The following is a 24,594-nucleotide window of genomic DNA, read 5'->3' as shown; positions in this document are numbered from 1 at the left end:
TGACAGGCTACTGGAAAGGTTAAAGGAAGTTTAAATACGTAACAAAAAATTAAAGATTTTTGTTCTTGAAAAACTAGTAAACTGACTTTATCAACCTAAAACTGGTGCACAAAAAATTATGTTTAATATGTCAGGAGGTAATTCTGTGATACAAAATGGCACGTTATTTATAAATAATAAAGTGAATGTGTTAAATTAGTTGGAATAACTTCATCAGAATTTTCATTCGTAGGACATGAAATTCGTTAAAGCTAAAATGGAAATCATAAGATCATGAGTATTAAGTATCACCAACAGTGTTGTTCAGATATATATTTTTTTAAAAATCAGCTCCAGAACTACTCTAACATCTAATTGAAAACAACTAATGATAAGTAAAATATTTGTCCCAGAGAGTAATATAATCGATGTAGTAAATAATATATCACGCAAATTAAAAGATTTTAATCTTTCTGGATGAAGATAGTTATAACTTCAAGAATAGTTATAAAATATGAAGAATTCCGCAAGAATATGTGAGAATCACCAACAGATGGTGTTATAGTACGCATAGAATGCTAAAGTACAGCTATTAAACACCAACTAAAGGAAAAAGACTCAACACCAACAGTGTTTATTTAAATGGGCTCAATTTTAATAAAGCAACGTTGTCTTATTTACATGTTCTCACGGGTTGTTTTCAATCTTTCAAACTTCGTACTATTTTAAAAGAAGTAAGAATTGAATGTAGGCAAATTAATACTATTGTTATAGTCAGAGTTTATAGTATTGTTTGTTTGTTTCTGAATTTCGCGCAAAGCTACACGAGGGATATTTCGAAGTATAAGACTAGAGGGAAAGCAACTAATCATCACCACCCGCCACGAACTCTTGGGCTACTCTTTACGAACGAACAGTGGGATTGACCGTCTCATTATAACACCCCCACTGCTGAAAAAGAAAACATGTTTGATGTGACGGGGATTCGAACCCATGTCCATCAGATTACGAGTCAAGTGCCTTAACCACTTGGCCATGCCGAGCCAGTTGATAGTAAATCGGATAAAATTAGGCGGTGTCATCTATTCAGAAACATTATAAAGTTAATAATGCCTGATTTGGATCAATACTGCACTTTATAAATCTGCAAAATTTTTATCATAATTCTACTCATCCTCAAATTTTGGGTATATTTCTGTGACAGTTACAGTATCTTTATAAATCTGCAAAAGCATTAGATTTTCATAGGTTAAATAAAGACCAGTTGTCGTTCCTCTAGTCTATTTAAGCAATTTTCGAATAGTTGTGTGCGCAATTCGCCAACAAATAAATGAACAAATATAGTTAAAGATCAATATCATTATGTCACTACTGAACCATTTACAATCCACATCACAGATTATTTTCTAACAAAGTTTTCAAAACATTGAGATTATTATAAAGTATGACATGGTCCGATATATCAAATTTAAATATCGGTGAATCATCATAACATTTCAATATCATAGTAAGAAGTAACTGTGACAACATGAGAGTGCCCAATTAGCTTCATTCAATTGTGTATGGTATATACATACTGCTAAAAAAATATTAAAGGAACAAGTACATATTTCAGTATATTTTTGTCATAACTAAATTTTTGATGAAAAACATATCCGTTCGTCTGCAAGTATATTTTTTAAACTTGCGAGTGAAGTTTGAAGCAACTCAAACGAAACTCACCTCACTCAAGGAGAATAAACTCAAGGTATCCTATATAAGGCTGTTACGTGAAACTATACATTCCTCATTAATTCTCAAAACAAACACCAACATGGATCTTTTGCGGCTCGTTTTGTCACTATGTGCCTTCATCTTGTGTACCCAAGCAGTCATGCGCCATCTGACATAGAACGAGGCGGCGAGGGCGGTTCAGGGGCTAGAGAATGGCCAGACCGTCGGTGTGTCGCCAAGCCTCATCAATCGACTTTGGCGACGCCTCCAGGAAACGAACTCTTATGGCAAAAGACCTGGTCAAGACCGTCATTGCCGTACAACAGCCAGAGAGGACCGCTACATCGTGACTACCGCTCTGCGGGACAGATTAGCTACGGCTCGGTCACTGCGAAATGACCTTCAGCCTTCTACTGGAACCCGTGTGTTGACCCAAACAGTTCGCAATCGTCTGCACGAATGACGCCTTAGAGTCAGACAGCCTGCAAGAGGCGTCATTCTGACAGTGCAACACCGTGCAGCCAGGTTGGAGTTTGCTCGTCAGCACTTGGACTGGGATCTTCATTAATGGACCAGCGTGTTGTAGACAGACGAGAGCAGATTCACTGTGTCATGCGATGATGGACGCGCGAGAGTGTGGAGACGCCAAGGAGAGCGATTTTGCGTCTGTAGCATTGTGCAAGTCGACGCTTATGGAGGAGGTTCTGTAATGGTCTGGGTAGGCATATGTTTGGGTGGCCGCACGGACTTGTTCATACACAACCGGAGTGCTCTGAACGCACGACAATATAGGGACAAAATTCTGAAACCCAGTGTGAGGCCTTTTGTCGGTGCTGTCGGCAAAGGGTTCATTCTCATATAGGTTAACGCGCGAGCCCACGTCGCCAGACTGTGTATGGATTTCCTTGACGAGGAACGAATAGAGACTTTTGAGTAGCTCATCAGATTTCCAGATTTAACTCTGACTGAACGTTGTTGAGATATGTTTTCGAGGCGTGTCAGTGAACGCCAGAACCCTCCTCAAAATGTACAGGAACATCGACAAGCTCTGGTAGACGAGTGGGTTGTCATACCCAGAGATAACATCGATAGACTGATTCGAAGTGTGCCAAATCGGTGTCAGAAGTGTGTCACAGCGCATGGAGGTCACACTAGATATTGAATGTTTCAAACATTTTTTGAATAAACGCATGTAAACGGTTTAAAGTATTGTTTCATATGGAATATCAGTTTTGGTGATATTGGTCATTTCTAAAAATTTTATTTCTTCATATTTTATCGTTGATCACACATTAAAAAATGGATACAGATGGAACTGAAATGAGACAAATTACCGAAAAAATAAGAATATTATCACATTTGGAAAACTGAGGTAAATTATACAAGAAAACATACTTGTTCCTTTAATTTTTTTAGCAGTTTATATTATGATTACCAGGTGTGACACAGTTTGTCTCGTTATACTTGAAAGCAGTGACAATGGGTCATAGATTAAGAAATGTATTAAGCAATCTGTTTTATTCAGCTATCCCATTTCTCAAACAGGAAATCTTAGCCATAAGAAAACAGGATGTTCAGTTTGAAATAAATATAGCACCAAATATCATACAAGGAAAATATTTTGTTTAGGTTGGAAGACAAACAAAAAGAAATAATGGAAGGAGATCTGAACAGGGTGCAGTAGATGTGCACGTAAATTTAAATTTAATGTGAGTACTTTTACTTAAACAGTTTAGCTGTAGTGTGTGCGATAAATTTAGTTATTTGTAAAGGCAATAGCGTATCACAGATTTGTTTACATAACTGTTGTTGAATCACATATTGCTTAGTTCAGTTGTTGTGAATTACAATTGGTGTATTATTACACTGTGTTAATAGAGTCTTTTAAGTTTTTCTTATTGTTTTAAATGGAGTACTGTTACATTATATTTTCTCATATTGTGTGTAACGTTCTAGGCTTCGGTTGGGCTAAAATACACATTCAAAATGTAGTTTGAATTAGTTATTTAGTTACATAGATATCTCTAGGCTGCATGATTGTTAGTATAATGATAAAGAACGTATGGTGGCAACTTCTAAAATTAAATTATCATAAATAATATTGTGATAACAGGGTAAGAAGAACAACTCATTTTGTCATTTGTACTCTAAAGTAACTGAATCAACTTGTATGGACTTCCATGAAAAAAAAAAATAGAGTCATTTATTTAAAGTTCTGAATACAACTGTGATCACAAAAGCGTGAAGAAGATTTGTATATAACTTTGAATAATTTTAATAAACTATTTTGAAACAAGTGGATTGTGTGTTGTTTGTTTATTATTGAAATTTATTGCCAACAAGTTACAGACACCTACTGTAAAGAATCTGGTCCGTACATACAAAATCCTTGAAGTGATGAATCACCTAGGATTAAGCATGGTAAATGGTGGTAGAAGAAAGCATGTACACTGCAAATAGATATATGCACAGTTGTAGTGGTTGTGAAAAATTTGTAAAGGTCATAACCATGCCATATCACCATGTTGTCTGACTTTAATAAATGGATAGATAGGAGTGAGCGTTTCTGAGCATTGCAAATCGAATACACAAAACATAGTCATAGAAAACACCCAGATACTAGATAGGGAAACAGATATATAGAAACGCAAAATCAAAGAAGCCCTACTTATATAAGAACTCAAACCAAAATGAAACCAGTATGAATGAACACCTTTATACCTATATTCATTAATAACATAATATTATAAACCCCCTACAATCCCGTGCCCGTTAACACTCTCGTGCCAAAGGCATGAGCCAGGCAATTGTCATTTGCAACCTCTTTTCGTTAACCTGAAGATGATCTAGAAGGTCGAACCGTTGTTCTCTATTTTATTTTAATAAAAGTTTTAATACCCATACTAGTCGTCTTAAGATACCTTGATCTACCTTTGTTAACAGCCAACAGAGACACACGAAAGAAAAATTCCTGAATTTGAATGCATTTATTTAAAATAATGAGTTAACTACAAAACTGACTCGTTAATTTCATATTCACAATGTAAATGTTGTTTTTTGTAAATTGTTGCTTTTTTTACTGTTTGCTAATATACTGTTACGCATACGAAGTCATTCCACAAATTTTTAGGGACATAGTTCCACACTAGAAACTCTTTTTTTCAACATTTGTAACCAAACTCATACGTTTTCAAAAACAAAAGTCATATCATTGCAATTACACTATTCTTTGTTTTTTAACCATGTAATGTACCATAAAATAAAATAAAATAAAAATAGTTCATTACTAATATATCATATAAGCAAGCAATGTGATTGATTTGTAATATTTTCCTACTCTAATAACGGTTTAAATTTACATTCCCACATCCATAACTGTAGAAATGGTAACTAGATTATATTGTTGCTCAGTGACAAGAATGCCCTAACCGGATGACCTCAGTTTTCTCATGCGTAATAGTTATATTCAGTTGTAGATGCGGGCCCGGCATGGCCTAGCGCGTTAAGGCGTGCGCTTCGTAATCTGAGGGTCGCGGGTTCGCGCCAAATATGCTCGCCCTCCCAGCCGTGGGGGCGTTATAATGTTACGGTCAATCCCACTATTCGTTGGTAAAAGAGTAGCCCAAGAGTTGACGGTGGGTGGTGATGACTAGCTGCCTTCCCTCTAGTCTTACACTGCTAAATTAGGGACGGCTAGCACAGATAGCCCTCGAGTAGCTTTGTGCGAAATTCCAAAAAAACAAACAAAAAAGCTGTAGATGTCAGCATTTCACTAGTCTAAATCACACAGTTCTTTGCACTCATTTTCGCTTCAATAGTGACCTGTAGTAATTGAAACTCTCTGAGAGCTTATACAATTTTGAGAGATTTTCTTTTCAACATAAAATGTAGAATAACTTTAAAATTGAACAAAAAGAATTATTTTATCACGTGAACTAGCTATTTAATGATTTCAAGCAGCAAAAATAACGGGAAAGAATAGTAATCCCAAGAGTCAAGAAATAAAGCAACATAAGAAAAGTATAATGCAAGTTACAAACAGTATTTCAAGTCTAACTTGATGGGTAATTTCGATATCTAATTACAGCAAACTGATTTATTGATCTATAGAAAAGCTCTTTTCTCACAATTACTATATGAAAGCTATAGTATTAAGGCACGTAAATGGTGTTTGTACCACTTTAGAAATTATCTAAACGTTACATAAATAAATAATTATATCTGCATTGCTAGTAGTATCTGTTAACAGACAATTCTTGAATGGTATTTGCAGTTATGTCCGAATGTCAGCAGCGAGTAGTTACCGGGCCCATTGTACACAACACTAATAGAAGGCGTCACACGCATATTGACCTCCGGTATTAAAGGGGAAATGATGATGGTATCAGAGACGATAACGCCATAGTTCCATGTATTTTCACCAGAAGATACACTACTAAGAAGGTGTTGTTAGGCCGCCATGAAAGGAAGGCATAACATCAGAGAAAATTACATTACTGGATAGTAATAAATATAATTTTGTGATCATTAGTTATGAATTTTGGTTGAGTATCATACTGTTATACATCAAGCTATTGTAAAGGATGACACAGCTTTTCCTTATTTTAACAATATTTTAGTAGTTCTGCAATTGTTGCCTAACATATTTTTAAAGGGTATCCACTTTATCCTTAACTTGCAGCAGGAGGTCGAAATGTATACGTACTACTATCATGGTTTATTTTTTTTAGTAACAATACACGTTTCCATCCGAAATAAATTTAGATATAGCTATGTAGGTGTGTGTGTATATATATATATATATGGACATATACTAACTCACAGATATTTAATAATGTTGATTACTTTCCACACTTTTTTTTTTGTTATCAAGAATATAGCGAGTCAGTCATGAAAGCCTAGTAAAACAGCAGATATATGCCTTCCTTTATTCGTAAAACAGATTTTTAGTTTTGATCTGTCATTCAGAACTGGTAGGTAATTCTAATGTTATTACAACTACTAATTAACCTTCTTGTCCAACTGATATGATTTGTTCCTCTTTGGAAATTTCTGCACATTACATTTATCTTTGCCAACATAGAGACTGTTATGTTCTGTATATGTTGAGTTAGATGTTTTTCTTGTCATACAATGCAAATGTGGAGGCGATTTGTTAGTAAATTCGTCTTGAAGGTTATGTATTTTGTTTGACGCATTTACAGGGTTTCCTGTATCTGTTTAAGTAATTGTGTGAAATATTTTAAATGTTCTCGTATTTATGAAAAAGATACTTCATTGAAATTTGTTCACATTTTTATACCTTATGGAAATATAGTCTCTTCAGAAAAAGACGTTCTAGTTGAATTTTCGGTACTGAGATACCTCACTTAGATTATTGATTTTGTTGTCAAAGAACCTTCTAGCCTTGCAAGGTTTTGACTCTGTTACAACTGTTATAGTTAGCATCAACCACGAAACTCTGACTGGTGTTTGGTATACGTTTGCAAATGGTTCTGCATGCCGATGGTTGATATATTCTAAGTATCTTTGTGTGAATTAGATCTTTTAATCTCCCTTTATTTTGTACTTTGACACTGAAATCAAAACTGTAAGGTTTTTCAGTAGATAAATGTAATTAAAACTATTGTGTCTTTTTTTTCTCAAGACCGTATATTTAGCCACTGATTTTCGACTTCAGATAAAAGTAACCATGTAATATTTTTTATAGTAAATATTTTGTCTTAAAATCCAAGGTTTATGTTATTCACTGATCTGCATCATCATATGTACATTTGTAATAGGAGTGAGTTTTCAAATTTATTTATTTTATCACATGCTGATATCTCACGAATATTTGTTCCGTTTATGACATTTTCTGGTTTTATTAGCATGAAAGAGTAAGTGGTATAGAACCAACCGAAACAACTGAAAAATAACTACTTGAGAATAATCTAAAACTGGAAACCCAGTTCACCTGCCAAATTATATACCTGTTCACACTTGTCCAGTAGTGGCTGGATGATTGATACAAAATTACATTATTTCCTTAAAGTTCTGATTGTGATCCTACAGTTATCGGTGCTTTTAATGCGAGAGATTGAGGTATTTTTGTATTTTTTTATGTTATACACGAACTACTTGGCATGTTGACAATGTTTTGTGCGTTTCTCAATGAGTTTTATAAGTTTCTGAAATAGTTTTCTGCTGTAATTGTGTGATTCGCTGCTTGGTTCATGCTGAATTTTGACAGACAATAATGTGAGGAAGTAATCATGAGATAGAAGATCTTAAAATATAAATGACTTGGTACAAAACTTCCTAAAATGTCTGTTAGTATGTACTGATCTCTTGAGTAAGAAACTTTATAAACAAATTTTTCTCGCACGTTGAAATTTTATAACGGAAAATATTAATCAATTCTGATTAAAGCATGCTACCTAGCAAGATCCAAATTTTAAAAACTACAGGAAGAAATGTTGTGTAATTTTTATTGCTAAAGTATTGAAATTGTATAATCTTGTTTTGTAACTTCAAATATTAATCGATGGTGTAGCAGTTTATCAAATGCACTTCAAAAATGCTTTACAGTATTTTGTGATATAAAAATTTTGTTCAGTAAATTGTAATAAGAAACCTTATGTAATATTTAAAATTACAATTTATAGCATAAGTTGTTGTTTTGAATTAAGCACAAAGCTATACAATTGACTATCTGTGCTCTACTCACCATGGGTATCAAAACCCGGTTTTTAGCGTTGTAAGTCCGCAGACATACCGCAGAGCCACTGGGTAATAGCCTAAAACTACCGCATTTCAATTTTCAAAGAAATTATTGTGTAACCGTACATATTTTCATTTAGCTCGTAAACTACTGTTAAATGTTCTTAAATAAATATAAATAATATGCACGGTTCTCCTATAAATAAGCAATCAAGTCTATAAAAATAAAGAAATGAATAGTTATATGTTATAGTCTAATAATATTGTGTATTAGCTTGCTTGTATCATTATTTTACAATCTATTATCAAGTTGAGCGGCACTTTATACGACACGAGGGCTAAATAGCCAAGTCAGAGACTTTTAAGGCTCAGGTTTAAGCATCTCTAATTTAAAACTATTAACCAAAGAAAGGGTCCAAGAATTGTATACCTTTCCCATAAAAGAAATCTTGTTTGGCACTTTTTAGATGTGAGTGTGTGGTAACTGACCTTCTCACCTTCATCATAAAATAGTTACTAACAACATTTTCACAAACAATCTAACACTGGCATAAATATTTTTTTCAGATAAACAAAGGTCTTTGTAACATAAATAGAAGATATGAGATAACATGCCCCTGCTCCACTTCCTTTCCTAATGAATCCCCCCAGTGGCACGTCTGCGGACTTATACACGAAAAACCGGGTTTCAATACTCGTGGTGGGCAGAGCACAGACAGCCCATTGTGTAGCTTTGCGCTTAATTCAAAACACACATACACACCTTTCCTAATTAGCATTGTGTCTACAGGATACTTTTGATAAAATTGCTTCAAACTTCCATATATTCAGAATGGTGGTAGCTTTCGACATCCTTGAAAAAGCGCCTCTTAGCTTCTTTCCGGTGTTTCAGATCACTTTCTCATCCATCTTCTTGAAATGTCACATTGTAACAATGTTTTCTAAACCTTGGTATGAAAAGTATATAATATATAACATATTTTGTTTTATTATACTATTTCAAATTATGTGAATTAAATCATTGAGTTTGAAATTATTCGTGTGAAATATTTCCAGTTTAGGAAAGATAGACTCACGTGTGATATACTAAAGGCGATCCACTTGTGTCACAGTTTCCAAGTTTTTCACTTGCATCCTTACGCGGTGAGAGTAATATCAGAGCTTCCTCTGCAGCTGTAGGTTATAAGCTTATTGAAAAAATAAGATGCTGTGGAAAACTTAGCTGCATCGTATATAGAAGATGCTGTTTCATAAAAATATAATGAAAATGAAAAACATAATTGACAATAACACCCCTACTGTTGAAATGGCATTTTCGGTGACGAAGATTCGAATTCGCGACCCTCAAGTTGCAAGTCGAGCATCCTAACCACCAGGTCAGCCACTTGAAATAGTTAAATAATTTACACAGTTGAAAAAACGAGGGAACTGAGCTAGAATGAAGTTTGACCCATAGGAAAGCAAGATATTGTTATTGATATTTCCTCCATGTGTAGTGAAACCAGTTCCTGCTAGCTTATCGTGGGAAGAATATGGAGTTATAATATTAGGTTAAAAATTGGTTAACGACAACTGAAAAGATGAGCCTTTCTGGATAATAAAAACTTTGGTGTTGCCAGTTTGGGCTAATTCCAAGGTTTGTTTGGCTCCTAACTGTACACATTTCCCAAAGTGATAACTGTGTTGACAATATCCAACACTGTCATAATCGACCAAGTGCAGACAAAATCATCCATCACCACCAAATAGAGATCACTATCAACTCCAAACACCTTAAGGTAACCATGTTAAACTTACTGCTAGGCCTAGTTGCAAGATTGGCAGAAACAAGACCAGTAATGAGACTACAGATAGGAAGCAGAGTTATGTCAGAAAAGTGAGTAATTATTCAAATAAAAGAACTTGCAGATAACCAAGGACAACATGTGGCATATAATGCATGGAGACTGCAAGTCAAACTTGACATATGGAGGATACATCATCTAACATGAGAAAGAGACTACTAGTTGTTTGAAAGGTAAATATTCTATTGAATTGCAATTCCCTTTTTGTAAATCTATTTAAATTACCTTAGTTGTAAAGTACGTACATATGTATATATACATGTCTAAAAATGACAGTATAATTTTTAGTTTTTTTACTGAACTTCTCATGAAATTTTATTTCCATAACTTTTGTTGTTATTGTTTTCTTTATTATTGTAGAGTGAGTAATATTTGTTTATTAACCCTAAGACTGCTACCTTATGTTTATACTGTTCACAACACTATGGTGAACATATTGTACCATATCAAGAAATGTTATGGTTTTTACCTGTTAGACAGTTTGTGCAAAGAAATGTGAATGAAGGTGCAAAGGTTGGATCCCAATACTAACTACTGAGTTTCATTTTAATGTTTTCTTATTTTGTGTCTTTGCAACTAGCACGTTTTTATTCATTCCTTAACTAACAAATCCATTGATTCCTAAGCACTTTGGTGCATAAAAGTTTCAACAAATATGTTTAAAAAGTCTACAGAGTCTACATGTAATATGTTTGAGAGCATACAACGTTAATTATTGGGTTTTACTCCTCTGCAGTGGGCAGGTAGTTTATTGTGCAATTGTTTTTTTACAAGACACAAAGAAATCATATATAGGTAAAATAATTATACTCTTAATGTAAGATTTAAGTGAGAAATGCACTTGACTTTCATAAAACTAGTTTATGGATGATTTTGCTTCTTATTAATCTAGTAAAATTTAACATTTGAATTTTATTCTGAATATTTAACATTTTGTTTCTGGATTACAGATGCACTCTAAACACATGCTTGTTAGTATAAAAATCTTATTTACACATTTTTCTTTTTCTGAAAAATCTGAATTCTCTGCAACACTTTAGAATCATTCATGACATGATATTACAGCTGTTATTTGTATATTATCCCGAGTTTTGTATATAACTAAATTTTATGATACCAATGATTTTTATGTTATTTCTAGCTTACAGGAATAATGGCATGAAGGTACACTGCTACATGTAATAAGAGGTTTCAAAGAATTAGTTGGGTGGGATGCTAATTTCAAACAAAGTTATAGATGAGAACAAACAATAGTAAACACTTTGTAATACATCTTAGAATATCAAACAGTAAACATGAAATAATACCACCTTAGCTTACCCTGTGCTTCAGCTAAGGTGGTATTATTTCATGTTTACTGTTTGATATTCTAAGATGTATTACAAAATTAGAAGCTTCAAATGGTAATTTATCACATTTATTATAATAAAATCTGCAATACCAGTAGTGTCATCCTTATGCCAGAATAGCACTGTTAGGGGTATCCTTTCACTTTAAAAAAATATATAATACTTTATTACTTTTATTACTACAGAAAATAAGAAAAAAACAAATACATAATTTGTTGATACTTTTATCAATATTTTCCTTTTATGTGTAAAATCAGTTAATTTGGCATTTAAAGAAAATTCAAGTTTTTAGTTATTATTTTTCAACATTTTTTACATTTCTATAATTAAATCTTGAGTTTAGACAAAATGAGTTTAATTATGTAATACAGAATTAAAGTTTTGTTGTTTCAACATTAAAACTGTTGAATATCTCAAAGATAATAACATGTAATTTCTTAATATTTTATTTGATTTCTTTATATTACAGTACAAATGTTATTTCATTTCTAGCATTAGCAAAATGTTTAATAGTATTAAAAATTATAACATTCTTCTTATAGTAAAGTGTTCATATTATTTTGATTCATCACATTGGTTTCTAAAATGAGTTCACAGTCCTTTAGTACTATTTTATCATCTTAAAAGCAATATCATCATAGAGAAATATGTGTAATCCCTTTTGCTTGTGATATTTTTATGACATTAGAATTGCAAATTATGCACCATTCAAGTTTTGTTTTTGCCAGCAAGTGTATCAAAACTTAAGGACTGGTCAGCTTAATCTCCCAAGAAATAGCTTTATTTCACATTTTCTAGCATAATTGCTATGCCTTGTCCCCCACCAATGCATGCTGATCCAATGGCATATTTACCTCCACGACGCCTAGAGAAATATAAAAGAAACATTAAATACAAATAATGCTACAAATCTAAAACTTTCAAAAATGGCTCAAAAAAGTTAAATCATACTAAGAAATGATAGCTGTAAAAATGAACAGTAAAATTTCAATATCTTCTGTTCTAATACGATTTAGGTGACTTTCTCAAACTAATGTTTATTAAAGTTACAACATAAAAATCCATACATACAAGACAAATAATTTAAACAATAAATTAGTTTAGTGAAAGATGTAAAACAATACCAATTCAACAATGTTAAAAGAGTTTCAGACTTTCAGATTTTTAAATAGTTTGACATGGGAAAGTCTGACAGTCTCCCATTATTAGTTTTTTTGCTATGTTACAAGCCTAAAACAATGCCTATCTTAGCATATGTTTAATTAGTAATTGTTCTGTGTAGTTTAATATACACACACAAACATTTTTGTTTCTTTTGAAACAATTATGAAAATGCAGATCAGCAACTACCACAGTTGATTGTCATGGTGGAATGGAAATTTCAGAACAACATATTGACAATGTTTGACATTTCTTAGGTAGTACAATGCCACAATAAATTGGTCACTTTTGGGAAAGGTTATTGTAACATCCTTTACTGAAGTGAAATATTCATATAATCAAATCATAAAGATGTTTTCAGAAAAGATGAGGATATCCCTTCAGTTAATTTCATTGGAAAACAAAGATCTAAGTCAACTCAGGGCACCAAGACCATTTCAAAATAGAAGTGTAACAAGTCTTACCTCAGCCAGTGTTGCATTTTACAACAGATGAGAATCCACAAACATAAAGTCCATCAGTAAATATTTATCATACCTGAATACATAAATGTGTATATGCATGCAACACACACACACACACACACACACACACACACTAATAAAACAAAAAATGCACAGACATAAGTAGGAAAAAATTTACAATGACATGCACTTTTACTCTTGACCATAATATACTACCATCTATGGAATAATACAACCAACACAAAGTAAAATGTATAATTCGACATACTCTACATTTTTGGAAGGATAAAACAGTAAGTAAACAATGATATAACCTGTAATTTTTTCAAATGAAAATAACAATTAGATCAAATGACATTTTCTTGTGTTATGAACACTTGCATCTTCCCTGGTGTTCTTTCTTTCTATAATTCATTCTCCTTTGTTTCTCCTTTTGTTAAATTTCACTGTTGTGCTTTTTTGCTTCTTTATTTCTCCATGTTTCACTGCTTAGAAAATAAAATTTGTATATCTACAGTTACTTTCATTAAGAAATTCAGCCACATTTATTCCAACTGAGCATGCTGTTTGTAAGTATGGATAAATGAGGACAGTTATCGCATGGATTATTCACCTGCATGTAAAATCCCTGACCAAAGCCAATATATGAATATTGTTACAACTAGAAATGATACACAGGATATTAATCCATGAAAGAAGTTCCAAGCAGCTGAAACCATACAAGAATGGAATTAAGGTCATAAGAAGAAAAAGAAGGTGCATTTCAGTTAAATCAGTGACTGCAAAGAACACAAATGGTTCTCATGTTAATTCAAAGATGAGTATTTCCCATGACTTACCACCTATGATTTCAATCAAATTTCTCTCATAAGTGGAATTTCATTTCATAGCTTGAGAAGTAAAAACTGCTAAATTCTTTCAGCTATTGATCTCGTATTGCACAAGCTATTCTATCTGCTTGTTCAACCTAATTCAGGTGGTTTTAAAATGTTGATGCAAAGTCCAGGCCTTTTTTGGTACTCAAAAACAAACATTACAAGCAAATTCCTCTTGCACACAGAATTATGTGGAAGACATGGAACAAACTGTGCTCAGCCAAGGACCCAGGATCAAGCCACTCTCTCTTTGGAATAACAGGGAGATAATGGACCATTCTCCATTAATAATGTACTGAACCAATAGTGTTAAAAAAAAAAGGGCCATGTTCATACCAACCAGAAAAATCATATGTCAAATCTGAACTAGTTCTACAAGTCAGTTCCTACATAGGCCAGCATCTCTCCTACCAATGTCTGGGAGAAAAATGCAGGAACCCACGAAAAAGACCTTCAATATTGCCTTCCTCTCCAAGAGTGGAAGAAATTCACTCTAACAATGTGGAAGAAAATCCTTTATTCCATTACCCCCTTGACTGGAACTGGGTGAGTTAAGAACCTCTTGGCTCCACTAGTAGAATATCGAAGATAATGCATACTGAAGAGCTCTGAGGAAGAGTGCAACAAGTGAACAAAGTTTCCTAAATTTCTTAGAGAAAACTGATCCTGATTTATTCAATCCAACAATCATTGGGAGGAAAAGGATCCCCCAAGCTTTACTCACAACAGTCCATGAATGGCAGTCCAGAATAGTACAATAGCATGGTCAGCGTCTAAGTGATCTTATGTAAGAACTCATTTCTACAGAGCCTGTTGTGACCTAAATAAAATATATTGAATTAGCAGTTAATGGTGCGTAACTGGTTTGATAAAACCACACCTGCCTGGACAACACTTGCCACACATTGGGGTCCTGTAAAAACAAGGTAAGGAACCCTGACAGGTAAAGAAGAGACAAGCATAGCAATTAAAATACTCATTCCTCTTTATAATCTAGCAAAAGCAACTAACCCTTTTATGGCAGGTCAAAGGTCATCCCATTACATTTGTTGACTTGCATTCAAAATTTTATTGAACTACTATTTTATAAATTTACGTCAATAAGTTTGGAATCAAACTGTAGATTATAATTCAAACTTTAATATTATGTCTGAGTTAATTTCTTGACTTAGAAGTACATATTAAAATAACACACCTAAACATAGATTTTAATAGTCACATGGTATGTTGAATGCAGCACTGTTTAATATCAGATGTTTGACATCAAAATACAAAGTCTATAGTTTTTTACAAATTAGGAACTCAAAGTACTAATATTTGCAAGCGAGAATATACAATAAGAACCTCATATATTTTTATTTTGCTGAAATATAGCTTATGTACTGAATTATACACGGTGGCCCCATTCAACTCTTTACCCCTTTTGAAATTGCCCCTATGCACTCTTATTACAATATATCACATCTGAATAACCAATCTACAGCTTAGAATGTCTCCTTAATGGTTTTCTCAGCCATTTTAATCTGTGAGAAGGTTACCACATTCTTTCAAACCAAGAATTCATGAAAGTAGGTTGTGTCTTTAGTTTACTTGAAGTTTCATATTTTTTAAAATCTAAATACATTTTAGTTACTAAGCTTAATAAATTATAGCGAAATTCTATCGTATCAGTATAGTTATTCAACTGTATATATATGGTAATAGCTGTATATTTCATATACATATATAAAACCAAAAAAAGAATTTGATATCCTCCACATGTGAAATTTTCATAGGCTTAGCAACCTATGTACAGCAACAACCGAGTACAAAGGTCATAGCAAGAACAGATAATTGCTTGCTTTGCTCCTTTATTATTGTTCTATATTCTAACAAAAACAAGTTCAATAATTTATTTTGAAATAGTATTAATCTGTGTGTGTGTGTGTGTGTGTATATTATAACCATAAAATTTTCAAGCCATACACCAAAACACATTAATATGAAATAAAATATGCTACATATTAAAAAAAAAAGGATCCTAAGGTACAAGTACAATATAAGATTATAAAATTAATAAAGAAATTTTAGATAAAATTATTATTCTGTCATAAATGCAAAAATGTATTAAATATATATATAAAGAAATTCTACTAAAATTACTTTTAGTTAAAAATAAGGTCATCTAAGAACTTGGTGCTACTTTATGTGGATGTACACCTTAAGCTGCATATAAAAGCACAACAGTCACAGTAAACTGTCACTATACTAATGACATGTTAATTAGTGTCTCTCTACCATACTGGGGGCAGGAATGCTAACTTCAAGAGATGAGTTTATCTATCTTACTTACCCCCAAATGGTAGTACCTTATTTTCATTTTTTATTTTTCATCTTTTTCTTATTCTTATTTTAACTTTGGAAAGCAGTCATCTTCCCACAACTGTCTGCAGGCAGTGAAGGGTGATTTAGATGTGGGACATTGTGGACTTTAGCACCCACATGTCGATCTCCTAATTTCTAATTTTTTTATGTGAGACTAGCAAATTGAATGTTAAGACTGATAGATGGTGTATCCCCACTGCAGTGTTGGTCCTACTTAAGCACACACCTCCAAAACCTATGATACCTTTTATAATCCCACGTTGTAGCTTGTACCCTAGAATCCTTTTTTAAAAATATGCACAGTAATTAATCAGAGGTTGGGATTTACTGTTTTTAACTCAGTCCTTCCTCACAATTTTGTTTATTAATTTAAGTTCATTTAGATATAATTATTTAATTTCACTAAAATGTGTGTATGTATATATTTAAATAATGTATAATAATTAATATGTGACTGTATATTACCAAATACTAGTCCACTGACACACAGCCAAGACAGGGAAAACTAAAGGTTAGTTTCTATATTACGGGATACATAAAACAAGTGTACATGCACCACATTAAAGTAAGTTTTGTAATGTTAGCTAGGCATGAATGGAAGGTCGATATAATAAAAATAATAAATATATAGCGTTACAAGACTTAAGCTACTTGGACTAAAAATTTATATGTCTGTGTTATAATACGTAGTAATTATAGTGTGAAAAAAAATTATTTATTTCCTAATTTTTTTATAATAGCTACGAGGTTGGTCAAGTGACAGACCCACATAGTTAGAGTACAGATAATAAAAGAATATTAAGTCTTACTGAAAACAAACATTTAAAATGTATTTAGGAGGTTTTACAGATTATGCAAATAATATGAGATTTTTTTGGCATGAAGAATAGTTTTCTTAATCATAACATAAAACTACTTTGAACTCAAGACTAGTAACAAAAGATTATTTTCACAAACAAATCTTTAGTAAATATATGTCATTAAAACCTCTTGATTTTTTGTGTACAAGTAACTTGTAATCTTTACTAAAAGTATAGTAAATTTTGCAACGATACACTTGCTGTATCAAAACTTACAGTGCAAATACTTAACTTATGCAACTATGTAGACAAACTCGTGTATATTATACACGACTGTTGTGAAAGGGTTAAGATAGCTACAGGGGGTAGTTGAAAACTCTCAGAAGATACTGCTAGATCATACATGTAATGCGAGATAAAGGTATTGAGAGAGGTGCACATATCAGTCTGCACAATGTCCTCCCAGTGGAGAATTCAACCAGGCTGTTAAGGATATAAAATGTGAGGAATCTGATCAGAAATATATCACAGCAAATTCTTCTCCTTCAAAAATACCCCAGAATAAACAATATGGATTAATTCCATACTCACCTTATCAATGTAACCAGGGGTAAATCCTGGAAGACTGAATGATCCCAATGACTAAAAGTTGTTGTCTAACACCTCTAAAGCATTATTGTGGACAATAAAATCCTCATTATTCTCACTGGACATAATAATAACTAAAATCTGATTGGTCACTGAAATAAGAAATTGTGATCAGATGAATCATTGGTTGACAATGCCCCAAGTAAGAAGAACCAGTCTGAGGACAATAGATAGAATGATACTGTCCTGTGGATAACCAGTGCAAACCACTAAAACTGGTATGTATAAAGGTCAGCAGCAACAGCAATGAAAAACACATCTTTAGATAAAGGTGATACATAGAACACAAGCCTAAGGTCACAAATGGGTACTGAGAAAAAACATGTAATGCAACCTTAATATACCAGTTAGGTAACTGTAATGGTTGTTTAGAGTAGAAGACCCAAAGTGACTTAATGAATCTAGTAAGTATTAGAAACTCAAATAATTTTAGTTTCAAGTATCAAATGGCAATCAATAAAGCTAACTTATAGAGGGCAAAACCCTCATGAAATTTCCAGGTAAAATAGGAATTATGGTTGTCACTTATGACTGAAGTGGGTTTAAACTCCTCTCAATAAACCATTGCCAATATCTGTACTATTTTCACTGATAAATGTTCTTCACAGGAATAAGCAAAGACTAAGACAGATACATTAAACTTTGATGCCATGTGAAGAACTCCATAAAATTCATGCCTAAACCTTAAGCTTCATGATAGCCAGATGTAACTTGTCAAATATTCACTGCCTCCACAGTGGTGACCAAAGAGGAAATGGAAGAGGTGGGAACTCTTGAAGGTGCCATAAAAGCAGAAACCAAGATGTGGCTGCCAATTCAGTGCAATCAACAGGACCTAATAATCAGTTGGAACAAATTATAGTTAATACCTTGAGTAACATATGAGTTGGAGGAGAGGCCTAGAATTGTAATCCTGTCCCATCCTGATGGAATGCACCCATTCCTAAAGTCCAAAGGTGAGGTAATAGAGACCAAATTGGTTGTTCCAACTAGTGGCCAATCCACCAATCAGTGTTTCAAAATGAGAGCCAATCCAACAGAAACTTGTAATGCAGCATACATAATACTGGGAAACAACTGACCTGTCACCTCAGCTATCACCCATAAAACATGGCAAGCTATTATGGTGATATGATAGGAGTGATCCCAAGAAAGTAGATCCAAGGTTTGAATACAAGGATCCCTGGACCAAATGCCTCCTTTACAGGAAATGCAAGAGACACCACATTGGTATTATCACAGTGAAGCCTGATGATTTTCCCTTTAATAAACCCAGAACATGACGCACTGCCTTTTGAAGAGCAAGAAGTACTAAAACATTGTTTAGGAAATCTTGTCTGTACATATGCCTTGCAATTTCTGATTGTTTAGATATGCACCCCATTCCTGAAGAGATGAATCACTGGGCAAGGTAGTGGCAGAGGAATACATATCTTTGTAGTATCCTGATTTAACAACACCCTGAAATTAATGAATAATCTTAAATAAGAAAATTACACAATACAGTTAATCAACATTTATGGACCCTTGGTCACATAAAGACCACTGAAAAAATATCTTGTGTACTCATAATAAAGCATAAAGGATTCAAGTGACGTATCTACATTCCCAAAAAAGAAAGAACCATGTGTGAGTGGAAAAAGGAGAGATGAGTAAAAGTCAGACTGAGATACAAGATAAAAAAAAACAAAAACATATTGAGAGCATACCGAGTTGGAACAAGAATATATGTCTCAGCTCTGAGAATGAAGCCTACCTTAGCTTCTCTGAAAGTAGTATCTGGATTTGATGTTCTGACAATTAGTGACATGGTGCAAGCAGTAACCAGTCATCCATTGAATAGTGTGTACAGGGTTAGGGAATTAAGGTACTAATTTGAAGGTAAAAACCCTAAGCTCCAATACCTGACCCTTGTGCACAAAAAATCCCAATAGCAGTAAGATGCATCCATTGTGACAAAATACAGATAGAAATTAACTATAATGAACTTAAACATCTACAATCCTACCATAAAATGCTAACTCAGATTAAGGAATGAATCACTTATAAACCTTGAAGAATCTAGCAATATAGACTAGAAAGATTGATGACTGATATATCTTATTTTAGGCCAAACACCAAACAGGAATAAAACCCTAAAAGAACTAGCATCACTTTCTTTCTACCTTTCCCCCAATATCAATAAACCTGTAAAACAAGCTGCAGAAAAACCAAAAATAACGAACATTTATTAAGCCTACTCAAGATATTTAATGCAATTAAATGTGGAAGTAGAACTACTGATAGACCTAAAAAAAAAAGTAAAAACCTAATTGAACTATACATAACAATATCAGTAAGCACTAAAAAAAATACTTAACTGAACAATAAGTATGTACAATATTGGGATAAGTTTGTGTGGGCCCTGGCTCAAGAGCTAAACACAAACCAAGTGAATAAGGAGAAAAACAATATAATAAAATTAAGGATAGATATACAAGATGAATTACAGGTAATCCCAAAATAGCAAAGGTCATGGTAAGCCTAAACAAATGTAATAGTATAAAATACAAATAAGACTAATGGCTAACCTAAACTTAACTGAGTATAAACCAATATAATGAAACTTATGTTACAGAATTCAAAAAATGACAGGTAATAATAACAATAAAAGTTTTCAAAAACCATAAAAATAACCATACCCACGTGGTTAAGGACAAAAGTGCAGTGTAAATGTAATAAGCAGTCTAACATTTTATAAATATTAAAAATATTTCATGTTCATTGATTTAACATTTAAAACAGAAACATGTTGCATACAAGTTTTCAGCCTCAAATTTATGTCATTCAATATCAGTTTTAATAACAACAATAAACGACCTTACAACACCATATTTGTTATTGATTTTTAACTGGACACACAATATTTCACTTTTCAGCTTCTTCAGAAACACTCTACAAATATAATGTTAAGTTCAGTTATCAATGTTTTAAAAATGTTTTTTCATACACCATCATGCACCACAGAAACTAAATAATCAGTGTTGGTTTTCTTATCTTACTTAAGAAATCCTTTTTTTCCTTTTGCAAATTAATTTTATGTATTATTATTATTATTTATTATTTCAATGATTTTTTTAAGAAAGTGAAATGGCTAAAATTTAAAATCTGCTACTGAAGTATTGCACTTTAATAAAGCTGGATGAACTTTCCTTCTACTAATTAGCTTATTACACATTCAGAGCTCAGCAATTTACTGACTTGTCTTGTGATAGGTATCTCGCTGTTCAGGTGAGTGAAAAAGTTGAAAGAGTGTAATATAAAATAAAAGAGAAATAAAAATATTTGAGATTGTCAATATTTTAAATTATCAGAGTAAAAATATTTTAATGAAAACATATTAGTTTTCCAGCACTGCTTCAGAACTCTTCACAATATTCCCATTTTCCTAGGAAACCTCCCTACACCTATAAATTAAATTACGGTTTTACAGTATTCTTACAAATCTTGTTCTGAGTACAACTGTTGAAAAGCAATGTGAAAGTAAACCTGTCACTTAGCATTCCATTTTATACCAGACCATATCTTAGTAATAGGCATCAAAATTTCTTGGTGTTTCACACTAAGGATGGAATATTTAACAAATATATAAAACAACTCATAAATAATAAGAGACTCAAGTATTTCACAAACAGAAGACTAAAAGTTCCAAGTGGCTTAACAAACACAAGTAATGCTCAATATACTTCTTTTTACTATTTTATATGTCCAGCAGCTTGAAATGGTATAATTACAGTTAAAATGAAATTCATAAAAAAAATTCAAATAAAGCTAAAATACATTTGAAAGGAAAACTGAACTTATGATATAATTTCTCACAACAACACAGATGATATGTACAAGAAAGAATAAAGACTACAACAGAATAGCAGAGCTTTACCTTCTGAAAGTAAAATTAATCCTAGAAAATTCCAAAACTGATCTCACAATTCACACTCATTAATTGCAACTAAGATTGCAGAAATACAAAATATATTCTTCCATCGTTCAGTTGCAAAATAACCTTATATTCAAAATAATGTTGATTACAACTGTCTCACAAAACAGCAGATAATGTTCTTTACCAAATGACATCATAACGATTAATGTGTAATGCTATGTTAACCTATGATTTATGCCAATTTACCGAGTTCTCATCAGCAGACCTATGAAAACTTTTTTTACTTGCTATATTAAAGATAGTTAATGTAAGAAAGTGGAATGAAGGATTTCTGTATATTATGCACCCACAGATTCAATGTCCTACCTCAGCTCATGAACAAGATTTGTGGTTATTCTTGCTCCTGATGCTCCAACAGGATGACCCAATGCAATTGCTCCTCCATTGACATTTGTTTTGGATGGGTCTAAACCAAGTTCTTTTTCCACTGCTAAAGCCTGAGGGGCAAATGCCTCATTCACCTATAAATATTTATTGAATAGCAGTAGAAACATCAATAAAGTAATATGAGCTCTTAAAAATACTGTTTACTGAGAAAGTCTGCTGCACTTGGTTTGTAAAACATGCATTATCTTTCATTTGTGAACAGATAATAAAACACACTTTAAATTTTTAATTACTATTAGCCTTAAAAACTTAGCTACAATTTGTTTTCCTGATTGATCACTTCAAGATTTTAAAACATCTAAATCCAAGACAACTATTATTGCAGAACTGTTATCACACTAATTATGCATTAGACCCTACTAATCTATTTCAATGTGAAACATTGAACAATGTAGGTGCACAAGAGTGTGAAAAGTATATGTAACTGAGGGAATATTAATATTACTTACAGACTTATCAAAATTCCAGCACTCCTAAGAAACCCACCTACAAAAACGTATTTCTTTAAATAAAAAAAAAATGTATGTATTTTACTGCTCAAAAACGTACGATGCTGCTTTGTATTTTCAGCAACTTTCAAATTATGATGCTGTAGTAGAAGTTTTCACCTCAAAAAGATCCACATCTTCCATCTTCACATCTGTTTGGTCACATAGTTTTTGTATTGCAGGAACTGGGCCAATCCCCATAATAGTGGGATCACATCCTATAACAGAAGTACAGTTGAAAATTCAACACAAAACTATACTTGAACAGCATTTGAAAATCATAACAAAGGCCTGCAATGGTTTCATTGTCTTGACATTTTTACATGTTCCACAGTAATTTCTGTATGCTAAATTCAAAAATATCCATTTTTTCTCCATCACATAGTTTTTTACAAAAACATCACATATACTATTATATAAGTGAATCATTTTCACTGAAATTGGATTGCATTTTCTTGGGATTAAAACATCAACTACTGCAATTGAAATGTGATAGGCTAATATATCATTTTAGAATCCACCACTAGTATATAAATGATTAAAAGGTTGTATGACGTGTCATTTCCAGATTTGGTGAAATATTTGAGCCTTCCAATGGATTTTTTAGATATTGGGGTCCAGACTTCGGACTAAGATCTTACTTTTTCTAAGAACATCATTTTATTGGTACAAAAATCATAAGAAAGAATTTATACTATATTTTCTCTGGAAGATTCACTGGTTTATTGCAACAATATTGCTGAATTAACACATTGGTTCCCAAGCCTATTTTGCCAATATTGTCCAAGATCCCACTAGTCATACTTTTTTTTGGGGAGAGTATATATGTAGCTGTTGTTTCCAAAAAGTGGCCCTTTAAAATGAAAACAGAGTATGACTTACCGATGGATCTTACGGGAAGACTATCATGACCCACCGTAGGTCCTGTGGGAGCCAACATGTTAATACCAATCCTAGAAACTGCAATCTATAAACCAAGTGAGTAGCAACTGTACACTGACTCCTCCAAAAGAAGTTGAAAAGGTGTTCTCCTTCACGATGGTAATATATATGCATCTATTCCTGTTGTTCTTTCTGTTTACATGAAGAAAACATGAAAATCTCATACTTCTTAGTAAGGCCAAATATAAAGAACACTGGTGGCTACTTTTTGAAGACTTACGAGTCCTTCACATGTTGTTGGATCAACAATCTGGTTATATAAAGTTTCCATGATTTTTATGCAAATGAGACAGAAGAGTCAAAAATCAGCACTGGATAAAGAAGCAATGGTCATGCAGAATAATAATATTTAAATACTGAGTTGTAATTTGATCTGAGTTTTTTTTTCTCAGTTTGTAAAAAGTCCTTATGTGATAGAGAAAAATGAATATTATTTTCAAAATCTGCATAGCTGAATTATGAAAAATCCATTATTAAAACCAAAACTATTCTGAAGTTTAAATTTGTGGGCCTGTGAAATCTGATATTTCTAAACAAACAATTACAAAAAGTATGTCAGTTAGCTTTTACCTTCATGAAGTAAAGTACACAATCTCAAGGTCTCTATGGTAAGATTATCTTAACAGATTAATAGTCTTTTTACTATTCAAGCAAAAAAACAGTGTACACAACAACCTAAAAAAGATTTTCTGTTAATCTACAAAATGTTGTCTGTAATATTACAACATGAAGTCTTTCTAGAAAAGAAAAAAAGAGAAAATAATTTAAGATTTTTTTAGTGCTTACAAGGTTAGTCAAACTGACAAACCTTGTATAGAGTAAGTGTAGAGAAAATGACAGGCAAAATATAGTTTTACTGAAAAAATTATCATATTTATTTATGTTTTAGAGATTACACA

General features: G+C 32.6%; 1 protein-coding gene across 5 annotated transcripts in view; it reads right to left on the bottom strand.

Moving 5' to 3' along the window:
* Window positions 1-12,017: 12,017 nt before the first annotated feature.
* The window catches only part of yip2 (yippee interacting protein 2), a 45,290-nt gene continuing 32,713 nt past the window's right edge, over window positions 12,018-24,594 (bottom strand). For all 5 annotated transcript variants that reach the window (XM_076482464.1, XM_076482428.1, XM_076482455.1 and 2 more), the window contains 3 exons: window positions 22,874-22,971; window positions 22,185-22,339; window positions 12,018-12,452 (listed from right to left, as the gene is read on the bottom strand). In XM_076482464.1, the coding sequence (XP_076338579.1) occupies window positions 12,368-12,452; window positions 22,185-22,339; window positions 22,874-22,971 (338 nt within the window). In that variant the 3' untranslated portion in view covers window positions 12,018-12,367. The remainder of the gene's footprint in view (window positions 12,453-22,184; window positions 22,340-22,873; window positions 22,972-24,594) is intronic.

The sequence above is a fragment of the Tachypleus tridentatus genome, chromosome 2 (assembly GCF_004210375.1).
Source record: "Tachypleus tridentatus isolate NWPU-2018 chromosome 2, ASM421037v1, whole genome shotgun sequence".
Classification (NCBI taxonomy): Eukaryota; Metazoa; Arthropoda; class Merostomata; order Xiphosura; family Limulidae; genus Tachypleus; species Tachypleus tridentatus.
The sequence above is the reverse complement of the archived record's forward strand: the minus strand, read 5'-3'. Positions and strand labels throughout refer to the sequence as shown.